Here is a 15,394-nt window from a genome sequence, read left to right as displayed (position 1 = left end):
GTGCCCGTATAGTGCCACAAGTTTCACAATGGAAAGATTAAAAATAAATAACTGGAAAGTTTGCTGCTTTATGGATATCTACAGGTATGGCGGTAATACATTTTATTATCATAATGTTTAATTTCATATGATCGTTGTCTCCATTTTTTTGTTAACACATAATATGTGTTGTTTGGCGTCTCCGAAAATCGTTAAGCGGGGATGTAAAATTATTAATATTATTATTCATGAGGTCGTCGTCTGCTGTAACTCGATCCGAGTATATATAACTTCTTCTTGCATACATTGACCAGTTCAACTCAGTTTATGGATGTGTTTACGATGACTAAACAGACCAATCCTGGCATAAAACATACGCCCACACAAATCACACAATGGATAGAGGAGGGCGGGGTTATAATTGACGGAGTTTTCTTGCTTGTCGCTTGGCCTCTTGATGTCTGCGGCGTTCTCTTTCAAACAAGTTGACAGCGGTGGATGTAGTGTTCCGCCACAGTGAGGGGTCCACAACACATTCTTACCATGTCTGTATATGTATACCAGTTGTCGTCTTCATGATGTGTTTCAGGTGGTCCTTAAAACACTTAAGAGGGGCTCTACGAGGTCTACTGCCGGAGCAAAGTTCAACATAAAGAAGTTGGTGGGGAAGCCTGGTAGCACCCATGCGGTGAACATGGCCTAACCGTCTCAGTTGATGAGCGATGATTGATACCTCAATGCTATTTAGCTGCGCTTTGTTGAGAACTGCCGTGTTGGTCACATAGTCCTCCCACTTAATATTCAAGATGAATCTCTGTTGGTGGAAGCGCTCAAGTTTTTTGATATCACAGCGATAGATTGTCCAAGTTCCACAGCCATACAGTAGCGTGGAAATGACAACAGCTTTGTTCACCATGAGTTTGGTATGCAGTTATAGGTCGTTATTCATGAAGACTCTGTGCATTAACCGTCCGAATGCTGCATGAGCAGCCCCAATTCTTTTATCAACGTCTTGTTCACAGGTACACCGTTTAGACAAGATGCTTCCAAGATATGAAAAGTGACCAACCTGTTCCAGTGTTGTGTCTAAGATGGAAATACTTAGCTCAGGAAGTGTTAATCCTGGGGCAGGTTGTGCAAGTACCTTCGTTTTTTTCCGCATTAATCACAAGACAAAAGCGATCACATGCAGTTTTAAAGCAGTTGACTGACTGTTGTAGTTCTGCAGGTGTTAGAGCAGGAGATGCGGTGTCATCGGCATACTGCAGTTCTGTCACCCAGGTAACCAGGTACGTCTTTGTGAGCGAAGTCTTGCCAGATTGAAAAGGCCTCCATCAAAATGAAATTTAATTTCCATGCCTAAGTTGTTTGCAGATGATTCATGCAGCATGGCAGCCACGTACAGTGCAAAGAGTGTAGGAGCAAGCACACAGCCTTGTTTCAATCCATGAGTGATTGGGAACAAGTCTGATACCGAGTTACCATGAAGAACATGTCCAGACATGCCATCATGAAGTGCTTGAACCAATTCCACATAACGTTCAGGACATCCAAAATGTGTCAATACTTTCCACATAGCAGATCTTGGTACTGCATCAAAGGCTTTTTCATGAGGTACGTTGGCGAGTAAAACAATCGTTATGATTGAATTGCTTTTATCATGTTTTAAACCTACTTCTCTCTCAATAAAAAAAAAAAAAAAAAACCTACCTATATTGGCTCGAGTTAAGAGATATGAAACGATTACTTTGTTAATGATCTGTCCTGCTATATTAATAGCAGCAACTGTGAATATTCCTTAACTAAAGTAAACTCGTTTCCTTATCCCGAGGTGGTGCAGCTCTTTTTAGATGGGCCCCCAGTGGAAGGGAGTTGCTTATACCATTTTTACCGCATATCAACTGTCCTGCCATTCGTAAATCTCTTGCAATACGGTACCGGAAATCGAACTCAGGCTCCTGAGAACAGCTAATTGTGCTAACCCTTTCACTGGCGGACATTCTTTACTACACAGGCATATATACATGACTGATGCGTGCTTGCAATGCGCGTGTCTGACACAAAACTATTCACCTGGTTACGTGAACGATGTTGATCCACGAAATATCACTGTAATATTTGTCACAAACGAAAAGTAATCATTGATTTACTCAAATAAAGTCTCAAATCCCAGGTTGATTAAGAAATACCGTCGTTACTAGCAAGAAATATGTATACGTATTTACTGGCTGTAAATAGGAGTCCATGGTGTTGCATTCTGCTGCTTTGTTTCTTTCTTGAGGTCCAGGGCTGGCACCGATGAATGGGAGTGCTATGTCTACGATTTTTGTTACCTTTGGCCAGACGTCTTGCATTCCGCTGCTCGCGCCATCGTTTTTTTCTTGAGGTCCAGGCGTTGCCTACGTTATAATACAGGTCCAGGGCTGGCACCAACGAGCTCTCTTTCTAGCGAATGGGAGTGCGGGTATTTTGTTGAAAAAAAGCATGGTCTCTGGACCAATACATATATATATGTTTTAAAAGAAAAATAGCATGATCCCTGGACCAATAAATCGTTTTATGAATCAGTTAATGCACATGAAGTGACAGCCCATCAAATTACATCGAATGAGAAAAATCAATAAAACAACACCAAAGAACTTCAGTGAGCAAAGACATCACAGACGACAGTGTTGGACAAACAAAACACTTACGGAAGCGCTGCGTCGTAGCAGAAATGCTTGTTGTAAGGCAGTAAAGTATGTATTCTCTAAAATAAAATATTTCGTATTATTTCTCAATCAACCTGGGATTTGAGACTTTATTTGAGTAAAAGCAATTACTATCTTCCATTTGTGACAAATATTACAGTGATATTTCGTAGATCAACATCATTCATGTAACCTATTCACCTATTTGTGCAACGTCATCAGAGCTGCAGTAGGCCTACTTGACGGAGGCGGACATTTAACTATGAAACACAGATGTACCGCATGACTTTGACATGTGTTTTTATTGCGTGGTTCATACAGACAAAACTATTCACAAATTTATGTGATGTCATCAGAGCTGCAGTAAGGCTTGTACCCACTTCGAAGCGGAATTGTTGTTGTTCTCTGAATTACGTTGGGGGTTCTTGTATGCGAGATATATTTTTTCCATTTTCTTCGTCTCGAAAAGCCAAGGGGGGTCTAATACACAAGTAATTGTGGTATGTGAATTTGTAAAAGAATGACTTTTCATTAAATTGCAATGTTTTGTAATTAAATTAAATGTTCAGAGCATAAAATAATTAATCATAAAATAATTAATCGCAGGTTGAATACTCACCAAAGATAACTCACTGGCTCATCAATTACTCACATTACTGTAAGGTAAAAAGACCAAAGTGTACAAGAATGAACCATTTCAATTTAATGCAAATTAGATAATGAATTCCTATGAAGCGTGTTTAAGGTTCGGAATCTTTGTGTGGTTTCTGACTGTTAACCTGTTACGACGCGCGTGTGGGTATTTTTTACATAGGGCAAACTGAATTGTGCATAATTCTTGGTGTAACGGGTGTTCTGCTTTCCACCCCTCATTACTTTACCTATGGACTCTCCCATGCTGTCCTGATTGCTTACCATTTTTGTATCGCTAGTGTTGCCAGTTGTAACATGTTGGCGGGGTAGATAAATGAAGACCGAACCTGGTAGCGTTCTACATCTAAAATTTATTAACTAATTACTAACACACAGGATTACCAAGCTCACAACTTACACAAGTACACAGGATACACAATTACACAGTTTATGCTACCTTATTCTCACTGTTAATTTACACTAATACACACAGACTCTGGTCACTAGCACTGCAGTCTTACTCAGTCACACTTGTTGGCATTGTCACAGTCCATAATTCGCAGCCCGTGCATGACAGTCTCGCAGTTCAGGATGGTATCTGCTGTCCACACACTCCAGTATAACTCTGTTCACAGCCACATGCTGACATTCCAGTGTTCTCTTCTAGACTGTACCATAACGCTCAATGTTTCGTTCCAACAGCTGGTTGATGAGACAGACACATTCGACCTCAGGCGTAACGAACAGTTCCCACAGACGGATACTTCAACGGAGGCCATACTCACACTTGGCCGCTAACTGATAGAGATCACACAGATCTCACCCGTGACTGTAGCACCCTTTGCTCGCACCTGAGTCCACACACTCACGGACTGAACTGCCAACTCCATCTCCTGGCAAGTCACTCCTGTCTTATATACCTGGGCCAGTCATTCTGGAACAGTCCAGATGCTGGATGTAGTCAGAAACCTCACGAGGTGGAAGGCTCCAGCCTAATAATCTCGTAATTTCCATAGTTTTTACGCCCGCTCCACCTAAGTCCGAGCATGAGTGGTGTGGCCTGAAGGGGTGGACAGGCCAAATGGTGATGTGCGCTGGCCCCGCCCATGCTGAAGGTTGACATGGCAGACTTATGAGGCCAGGCATGCAGCAGTATGTTGCTGTCTAGGTATGGCAACTGTTTAAATCAAATGCAAACAATTGACTGAAAATGTGTTAAACGATAACTCTAAGCATACAATATCGCCAATAAAATTAAGTGATAAAATATTGCAAAGAAAGCACTGTACAGATTAACCAACATACTGTAAATGCCATTATAACGGGTCTGTTATTGGACATTATAAATTTTCAGGCTATCCCATTCCTGTTACCAGCATTTGACCCAGTGTGCTAATTAGGGCTCATCAGTTGGTAAATAGCACACCTACCAAGACGCTTGGCTAGTGCATACTGTGGAGGCCATTGCATAAGTTATTTGAAGCTACCGGCAGTGCCAATGCACTATGAAAGACTTTGTCTCTTTTGCAAAAGTTGAAGCTTGCCAGGCTATTAGATGATATGGATATAGATTTCCTTAGGGAACCTGAATTGTCCCGAATGAGTAAATTTATAATGCCGATATAATGGGTCCGTTATTGGGCATTATAAATTTATAATAATGTAAATGTTGAACTTTGCATGTGATATTCTTCCATTAATAATTAATTTTCCCCTATGAACTCCTTTTTCTATTTTATTCAGCAATTCTAACTTTTGCGTAAGTGTCAGTACATTTCTTTTACACTTCGCAGGCTTGTCCATCTTGTTGCAATTGTATACTTGGGTTCACAAACCACACGCATGCACTCAATATTTTATTCCTGGCCTACTGTTGGCGACTGATGTATTGACAGTGTACTATATGTCCCTTAAACCAAACTCTTGGCTATTGATGGCATGAATGAATCTATTAGAAATGATGGGAACAATAATGACCATCGAACATTGTCACGCAGGAGTGACTCAAAATTTCTGATTCCCACTGGCTGCTGTTTTAATTATTTTTTTTGTTGCACCCGCAACTGAAAGCGCCGTGGTTTTGAGATTGCTGGTTAATTGAGTGCTAGATAACAGGGATTCTACTGTATTACTTTAATGTATTAATCCATAAATTATTGAAATATGAAGTCGGTATGTGTGGTCTATGTTCATTTAACTGATGTACTGAAACTACCAGCTTATTATGTTTCTGGTCTTTTGTGTTTCATCTAAAATGTGATTATTATTACTTTGCAGATCCGCCTGTTCAACACGAGCCTCTGCATCGCAAGTGAGAAGGATGTTAAAACTAAGGGCTCTCAGCTAGTGCTTTCTCCATGCCTGAGAGTGATGAAGCAGGTGAATACATGTTCTGTCATTTTAAATTTTTGTTAAGGTTCTGAATAACCCGAATAGCAACAGAATAAAAGCAGCATTGTCAAGCTGGATTAATTAAATGTAAAGGAGGAAGAACAGGATTCTACAGCAAGTATATGATTGAAACTCTGTCAGTGTATCTATCAATTAAGGAAGAGACAAGATTTAAGGGGGGATGATACACCTTCAAAGGTTGAAAACTGCATTTTTGAGTCTTCCCCCCCCTCCCTTGTGATTTTTTTTTTTTTCATTAACATGTTGGATATTTTTCAATTACCTCCTCTATTTCATAAGATATGTTTTATTACTTTTATGTATTTCACTTGGTACATCTGTGTCCAAGCCATGAAAAAAGTCCTGCAGGACTAAATTCTGGTACCTTGGCATCTCTGAAAATCACAAAAGTAGTTAGTGGTACGTAAAGCCATTATTATTATTATTATTATTATTATTATTATTATTATTATTATTATTATTATTATTATTATTATGTGCGTATGGACCCAATAGATCACGCAAAGGTCTTAACGATTCTGTTTTCTGAGTTGCCAAACAACTCTCATCCTTTCTCCATGGATCCTTTTTCGTTCTTCTGTCCACTTCGCTCCAGTCTTCTTTTTCACTTCGTTCTCTGGTTGCACTTTCCATCCATTAATTTTTTTCTATGGAGGTTTCTGTCTGCGGTGTCAGTTGAGTACATCTGGGTTTTTTCCAGATCCTTCTTCACTTACAGTACCCATGGAATATTTTTTAGATGTTCTATGTAGGTGAGAACCTTGTGTGTCAGTCTCCTTGCTAGCAATCTGCGGACGTGCCCATAAAATTTCAGACGTCTTTTGCGGATGTCTGCTGCAATGTTGGAAAGCTCTTCTGTCACTTTGCATGACGTCAGTCTATAACCATCTTCTGTTTTTCGAGGGCCGAGAATTTTCCTCAGGATTCTTCTTTTTTCTTTTAAAATGTTTTATAGGTCACCTTTCCCGTTTAGTGTAAGGGTCTCGCTGGCATATAAGACTTCGGGCTTGATTACTGTATTATAGTGTCTGATCTTTGCATGGCGGGACAAGCACTTTTTATTGTATATGTTGTAAACTCTACCGTAGGCTTTCCGGAATTTTCTGGGCAGTCTCCTCGCCTCCCATTGGTTCAAGTATTTCTCCCAAGTACTTGAAGTGTGGTACTTGGTTGATTTGCCCATATGTCATGTTCAAATTTTTGATGTCAAGTTTTGAGCAGAAGAACTTGGTCTTTTCAAAGGAAATTTGTAGGCCAACCTTTCCAGCACATTCGCTAAGGATTTCAATTTGTTTAACGGCTATGACTACATCATCTGTCATTATGGCCACGTCATCTGCAAAAGTGAGGTAGGATATCTCAATACCATCTGTGGGTCATCCTAGTCATATGGGGCTCCAGTATCCCATGTCTTTCAATGCCTTCTCCCACTCGCGGATGACTTTGTCTAGGACGAGGTTGAAAAGAAGCGGAGATAGGCCGTTACCTTGTCGGACGCCAGTTTAAATCGGGACTGGTTCAGAGATCTCCCCCATGAATTTAACTTTGGAGATAGTGTCAGTGAGAGTTGCCTTGATGAGGTTGAGGGTCTTGGAATCAAGCCCCAGTTCCTCAAGAATAACGAAGAGAGACTGTCGATCAACCGAGTCGTATCCTTTCCTGAAGTCAACAAAAATGCACATGACCAGTTTGTTCTTCAGTGCTTTGTACAGTAGAAGTCCACTATAGCGAGTACGGCATATAACGAGAACCCCATTATAACGATAATGTTTGTCCGTCCCTTCAAAATTCCTATATTAACCTGTGCATTATCCTTCGGTTACAGCGAGAGCCCTATCACTGACACATCCGTTATTACGAGCGTATATGCGTGCTCAATTTTTTCCGTTGCCGATATTTATGCACCCAGTCATTATACTGAATCGATCATCTTTGGTACCGTATCGTTTTCTCACTATGCCCACCAGCGAGCTCTCTCGTCAACATTCGAAGGCAATGTCGGAGTCGATTAGTAATACCCGTCGACTGCTCTTCCACAAGGAAAATGAAAGAGGAGAGCATGTTTCCGTAATAAATGCGTAAATAACATATCTGATAACCGTTGTTAACTCGTTAAAGATAAACGCTGAATAAACGATCGCTTAATTTTAATGCTAAATACCGCAGTTAAGCAAGAATGAGATAGGCCTACACCTCAAGATATGGCAGAGTGCGTTATTGATTACAAGGTTAGTTTAGATTTTCTCACGTCCATAAACTACGGAAAGGCTATTATCATGTAAATTTATAGCGAGAAGGTTATAATTTCTCTACTGGCGCTTGAAGCATGTTTTCATCATGCATACAGTACAGATAAGTTAGGATAGGTGACGCTATTTGAATAACAAAACTGAAACGTTTGCCACAAAATGCGATCGATCATCTTCGGTATGGTATAGTTTTCGCGCTATGTGCATTTGTGAGCTCTCTCATCAACATTCAAAGGTAATACTGGATGGAAATTTCTAAGTTCCCATGGAGGGAATTAAATATTTTTCACCAAAAGAGCATGTCAAAAACAGATCAGATGTAAGGTTTTTCATGCGTTTGCTCTATTAACCAGAGCAGTGTCAGACCTAAGACAAAACGCTGGTTAATAGAGCAAACGCCTGATAAGCCATACATCTGATCTGTTTCTGGCGATACTGGAGTCGATTAGTAATACCCGTCGACTGCTGTTCTCTTATGAAAATTCAAAATGAAAGAGGATAATACGTTTTCATAATAAATGCGTAAGTAACGTAGCCAACAGCAGTTGTTAACTCATTAAAAATAAGGGCTGAAGTAAACGATCTCTTAATTATAATGGTATATCATATACTGAAATTAAGTAAGAATATGATACACCTCAAGATATGGCAGGGTACATCAATGATTTCAGAAGATAGTTTATATTTTCTCGCGTCTAGGTAAATTTTGGAAAGCAATTCCCATGTCAGGAGGTTATTATTTCTCTACATGCGTTTCTAATAGATTTTTGTGATACATATACGGTTAGTTAGGTGATGCCGTTTGAAGAAGAAAACTGAAATGTTTGCCACAGAAGCCTCTGGAGCGATACCGTATTTCTCCGAATCCAAGACAACGTTTTATTCTCAGAATCTCATGTGAAAAATCGAGGGTCATTTTACATTCGTGGTCTGATAGTAATGAACACCACTGGCAACTACCGCAGTAGCCACTTTGTTTCTTATCACCCCCGCACGCGCGCACACAAAACTCGTTGGCAATAAACGACCTCATTTTCATACACCGCTAGCCGCGGTGACCGGTTGTACAGTTTAATTTTGATACAGTTCAATACAGTGCCTATTTGTAATCACTGGATTTCGGGAAAGAGTGGAGAGAGAAAGACATTCTATTATCTTCTATAAAAACGTTTCTCAAATCTGCAGAATGGCATCAAAACATGCGAGCCTTTGAATTCTATTATAAGTTAAAAACTTCATTTTCCCGTATTGAACTGAGATTCACAATTAGAATTAAAGGAAGGTTCAACCTTTTCAATACAAAATGTGTTGTACAGGCTGTTCACAACATATTATTTATTATATTATTAGTACCGGTTTCGACGCTTATTGCGTCATCATCCATAATCACCCGGACTTGTGTCTCCATTGAACAACAACAGAAGAGTGGACAATTTTACTACATCGTTTTATTATCACATTCAGATTTTTATGTTCAATCATCAGACCAATTTTATTGCACAATACTCACCTATTTCATTAGATTATAACACTTTTATGTGTCACATTATATCATCATATGTCACTCATTTTTCTTTTATCCTTTAAGGAGAAAAGCAGTCTATCATTTGTAGTTTGCCATGTAAGAATCATTTATACAACTTTTGTGATATGTACTTTGCCCACTTGTGATTTTTTTGCTGATGATGACGCAACAAGCGTCGAAACCGGTACTAATAATATAATAAATAATATGTTGTGAACACCCTGTACAACACATTTTGTATTGAAAAGGTTGAACCTTCCTTTAATTCTAATTGTGAACCTTTGAATTCTAGGAAAGGCCACGGCTACTCAGTACGGTAGCAGAGTTATAACGCGTCTGCTGTACCTGAAGTTTAGTGAAATTAAGTTTTATAGACAGCAGGAATATTTTCGTGATGGATCGTCATATTGTAAAGACAATTAAATTGAAATAACAAATAACATAATTCAACCTATTCAGTTTGATTGTGATACAGTTCAATACGGAACATCATGAAATTTTTATCTTTGTATTGTAAAGATACATGGAACAGGTATTGCTGGCAAATTTTCAACGGGTTCTCGTTGATGTTATGATGCCAGTTTTAAGTTAATGGCTAGTAAACACTCGGAAATGTATGATAATTGTGCAGCTGCAAGAAAATACGGGAGATATTGGGTTCGAATCCCATTGTCGTCAGCCCTGAAGATGGTTTTCCATTTTTCCGTGGTTTCCCATTTTCACACATTAATTAAGGCCACCGCCGCTTCCTTCCAACTCCTAGGCCTTTCCTATCCCATCGCCGCCATAAGACCTATCTACGTCGGTGCGACATAAAGCCACTAGCAAAAAAAAAATACGGCAAAGGCCTAACTAAAGCCAATGTACGACATTACCGTGATGACAAAGATAGCTTAAAAATGCATACTGCACAAAAAATTCATTCAGTGGCACGTAACAAGGACGCTTTAAAGATGTTGAAGATGAAATTGCGAGGTATGTGCACAAAAACGCAAGGGCGGAATTGCCATACCGCGGCACAGTAAACTCGTTCGTTGGCTTTCAAAGTCCGCAATTAAGACCTATACATCACTAGCCGCTGAAGTTGGCCGAATCCAGCAAGCAAGACGTGTATGTAGCGGCAGCCAGTTATATCTGACGCTGAGTGAAAGTAACAATTTTATAGTAAGCAAGAATATTTTCATGATGGATTATCGTATTGTAGAGACGCTTGGAATGTGTATTGCCGGCAAATTTTCAACGCGTTTCCTTCAATATTATGATGCCAATTTTAAGCTAATGGTTCTTAAACCCTCTGAAATAAAGCATAATTGTACAGCCGCAACTAAAGCCAATGTTTGGCGTCTATAAATAATCTAAAAATGCGTACTGTATAAGAAAGGCATTCATATGATTTTACAAAGCACTTTTTAAGCCTGATTAAAATTTTTTGAAGGGAAAAGACGGGGATAGTCTTGGATTCCGAAAAATACGGTAATATATATTTTTCAGAATGTAAATTAAACACACACTTTCACGTAGTATCGGATTTCGAAAAGCAACAAACAAGTAAGTCGTAGTGTGGATATTATCCACGAAAACGCAAGTTTTGAATAAACTTACTGCATTCATTCTGATTTTTACAAAAAATCTCATATAACGACAATCCGCTATAGCGAGTAAATTTTTCACCGTTATGAATTCTCACTGTAACGGACTTCTACTGTATTTAAGAATTGCCTTCAAGTTTAATATTTGTTCTGCACATGAGCGCCCAGGGCGGAACCCTGCTTGATATTTGCCAATACTTTGTTCAAGTTGTTCTTGCGTTCTCTTCAAAAGGCAATCTGATTGTATGCCACTTGAAGAAGAGTTCTTCTTCTTCTTCTTCTTCTTCTTCTTCTTCTTCTCCTCCTCCTCCTCCTCCTCCTCCAAGCTTCCTTGCTATGAGGCTCTGAAAAGAGCTGATTCTTCGTTCTTAATTTTACCAGGAGATCTTTGAAGGATAGTTTGAGTGCTGATGTTCAGTTCAGTACTGGAAATCTTATCCTTGTATCTATGCAAGGGCACCTCCTGCTGGCTCCCCTTCTGTTCAGTCTGTATATATCTGACTTTCCTGAAACAAAGTCTAGAAAATTTTGTTATGCTGATGGTATAACCCTGGCTATAAGGCACAAATATACTGTATATACTATTGACCTGGCTAAGCTAAGATGTTTCCATAAATGGAGGCTCCAACTCAGCACAACACAAACTGAGGAATCCTGTTTCTATTTGAACAACTGAATGGCTGATAGTGTGATACATGTATCATTTGAGAGCTTAGTTGTTAGGTATAATCAATTCCTCAGCTATTTAGATATTCAGATATGTACGAGTAGCGCTGGACCGAAAACTGTCTTTTAAAATACAGTAGAAGTCCGTTATAGCGCTAATTCACAACAGCGAAAAATTTACTCGCTATAGCGGATTATCGTTATACCCGATTTTTTATGAAATTTGGATAAAAACCCATACACATTAAAATCGGTATGAAACGGCTATCAGTTTGTTCAAAACTTGCGTTTCTGCGGATGATATACACACTATGGGTTACTTGTTTGTTATTTTTCATGGAAGTGTGTATTTAATTTCATTCTGAAAAAAATTATAGTACCGTATTTCTCCAAATCCAAGACAAACCCCACTTTTTTCCTTCAAAAAAATGAAACCAAGCTCAAAAAATGCTTTGTAAAATCATATGAATGCTTTGTTGTACAGTACGCTTTTTTAGACGTCGAACATTCGTTTTCGTTATGCCGTTTTTTTTTTTTTGTTTTTTTTTGCGGCTGTACAATTATTCTTTATTTTCGCGGATTTAATGGCTACTAATTTAAAACTGGCATCGTAATACCAAAGAGAACCCATTGAAAATTTGCCGGCAATACCTGTTTCATGCGTCTCCACAATAAGACGATCCATCAGGAAAATATTCTTGCTGTCTATAAAACTGTTACTTTTAGTCAGCGTCAGATATAACCAGCTACCGTTACATGCACGTCTCGCTTGCCGGGTTCGGCCAACTTCAGTGGCTGGAGATGTATAGGCCTAATCGCGGGCGTTGAAGGTCAATGAACGAGTTTATTGCGCCACGGTATGGCTACTCTGCCCTTGAGCTTTTCGTGCATGTACCTCACAATTCCGCCTTCGACTTCTTTAAAGCGTCCTTCTTGCGGACCACTGAATGAATTTTTTGTACAGTACGCAGTTTTTTAGCTATGTATCTTTGTCTTCACGCTAAGATCAAATATTGGCTTTAGTTAGTCATATTTTCTTGCTGCTGCACAATTTCCGAGTATTTAATAACCATTGACTTAAAACTGGCATCATAATATCGACGAGAACCCGTTGATAATTTGCCGGCAATACCTGTTGCACGTATCTTTACAATACTACTATCCATCTCGAAGATCCTCCTGCGTGTTAACTTACCACTCTGCCACTGAGTAGCCGAGGCCTTTGTAAGAATTCGAAGACTCGCACGTTTTGATGCCATTGTGCAGATTTGAGAAACGTTTTTGTACAGGCTAATAGAACGTAATTCTCTCTTCACGAGGTATTTCTCAAGATCCAGTGACGTTACACACAGGCACTGTACTTGTCGCAGCTAGCGATGTATAATAAAGAGGCGGTCGTTTATTTTCAACGAGATTTTTGTGTGCGTGCGGATGCGGGGGTGAAAAGAAGCAGCGTGGTTACCGCGGTAGTTGCCAGTGGTATTCATTACTGTCAGGCCGCGAATGCAAGACAACCCTTGATTTTTCGCATTAAATTCTGACAAAAAAAAAATGTCGTTTTGGATTCGAAAACAAACGGTATCACTCCAGAGGCTTATGTGGCAAACATGTCGGTTTTCTTCTTCAAACGGCGTCACCTAACATATTTGAAACGCATGTAGAGACATTTGCATGTGAATAGCCTTTCCGGAATTTAACTAGACGCGAGAAAATATGAACTATCCTCTGAAATCAGCGATGTACTCTGCCATATCTTGAGCTGTATCATATATTACTTAATTTCAGTATTATTTATTATTTATTTATTATTTACATATTTTACGCCCACATTGGAGCACTGAAATCAATACATTTGAGTTAATTTCTTCTTCTTCTTCTCCCAGAACTTTTTCATCCTCTCCGACCTGGAAGCCCTTTGTGTGTCCGATATAGTATATTGTTTCCGTTCAACTGCTTTTAGTTTGAGACTTATGCTTTTGTTCTTCAAAATCCTCTTCTCTTTTCTGTCTTTGATTTGTTGCCGAGTTATACCCAATTCTTCCAAATCGTCCTGAACTTCTTTGAACCAATTATTATTGATTTTATTCTTCAAAAAGTAATCGAATAGTTGTTTCAATATCCTGGTGTCTGCTAATCTTGATATGTGACAGAAAAAGGAAATTCTTCTTTTACGCATTGTAGATATTATTGATTCACATTCACGATAGACAATGTTGTTAGGCAACAATCTCCACTGTCCATCAACTTGGTGTTTTTTATTAATAATTGTTCTAAGAATTCTTCTCTCAGTTTTCTGTAATTTGTCTGTTGTAGATTTTACATTTAATTTGAATAAAGTTTCACTAGCATAGGTTGCCTCTGGTTTAACTATGGAATTATAGTGTTTCAGCTTAGCGTTTATCGAAAGAGATTTTTTTTTATAGGTTGGCCAGGTAAGTCTTTGTGCTTGTTTAAATTTAGTTGTTCTGTGTTCTATTGCTTCTTTTTCATTTGTGTTCCATGTTATTATTTCCCCAAGATATTTGAATTTCTGAACAATTTTAATCTCTTTATTACTGTTCAGCTGAATAACTGGTAAATCAACTTTAAAAGTTGGCATCATTTCTGTTTTTTCAAATGAAATTTGTAATCCCATTTTTTTAGCTATAATTTCTAGTTGTTCAATTTGAAATTTAGCCTCTTCTATTGTATTTGCAAGTAATGCTAAATCCTCCGCAAAAGCAAGGCAGTTGAGTTTAATATTTCTACCGATCTTGATAGTTGGTTGGCATTTCTTGTTCCATTCACGCATAACCTTCTCCAATGCACAATTAAATAACAATGGTGAAAGTCCGTCTCCTTGTCGAAGTCCAGTTCTTATAGTGAATGATTCTGATAATTCACCTCTAAATTTAACTTTTGCCTTCGTATTTTTAAAAGTCATATTAATGAGGTTAACAAGTTTTTGATGTAAGCCAAATTCTTTAAGGCTTTTTAATAATGAGTCACGATGAATACTGTCGTATGCTTTTTTAAAATCTACAAACGTGATGACCAGACCCTTACTTCGAACTCTTTGGTGCTTCATTATCCATTTTAAACTAATGATGTGATCTGGACAGCTTCTACCTGGTCGAAATCCTCCCTGATATTCTCCAAGTTCTTGGTCGAGTTGTTCTTGGATTCTTGTGTATATAATCTTGGATAAAATCTTGTATGTAATATCAAGTAAGGATATCCCCCGATAATTATTTGGATCGGAGCGATCACCTTTCTTGTGCAGCGGGTGGATTATCGCTGTATTCCATTCCTCAGGAAGCTTCTCCGTGTTCCAAATATCAATGATGTATTTATGTAGGTTTTGAATAGTCTGATCATTAGCATTCTTCCATATTTCTGCTACTATTTGATTCTCTCCTGCTGCTTTGTAGTTTTTAAGTGCATTAATTGCCGTTTTCACTTCATTGTAAACTGGTGGTATAATCTTTTGTAATGGAGTTTTATTTTTTGGGTTAGGATCAAATTCTAAATGTTCCACAGGATCCTCACAATTAAGTAACTCTTTAAAGTATTCTGCAAGAATGTTAGCATTATCCTGATTATTGTGTGCCATTTTACCATTTTTATTTCTTAACATAAGTGTGGGAGGGGTAAATTTAGATTGATATTGCT

General features: G+C 38.6%; 1 protein-coding gene across 1 annotated transcript in view; it reads left to right on the top strand.

The window, feature by feature from the left end:
• Pgant35A (polypeptide N-acetylgalactosaminyltransferase 35A) overlaps positions 1 to 15,394 on the top strand; it is a 121,328-nt gene that overhangs the window by 70,260 nt on the left and 35,674 nt on the right. Inside the window, exon 10 of the mRNA XM_067149276.2 lies at positions 5,580 to 5,681. Coding sequence (XP_067005377.2) covers positions 5,580 to 5,681 — 102 coding nt within the window. The remainder of the gene's footprint in view (positions 1 to 5,579; positions 5,682 to 15,394) is intronic.

The sequence above is a fragment of the Anabrus simplex genome, chromosome 6 (assembly GCF_040414725.1).
Source record: "Anabrus simplex isolate iqAnaSimp1 chromosome 6, ASM4041472v1, whole genome shotgun sequence".
In the NCBI taxonomy this organism is placed as follows: Eukaryota; Metazoa; Arthropoda; class Insecta; order Orthoptera; family Tettigoniidae; genus Anabrus; species Anabrus simplex.
The sequence above is the reverse complement of the archived record's forward strand: the minus strand, read 5'-3'. Positions and strand labels throughout refer to the sequence as shown.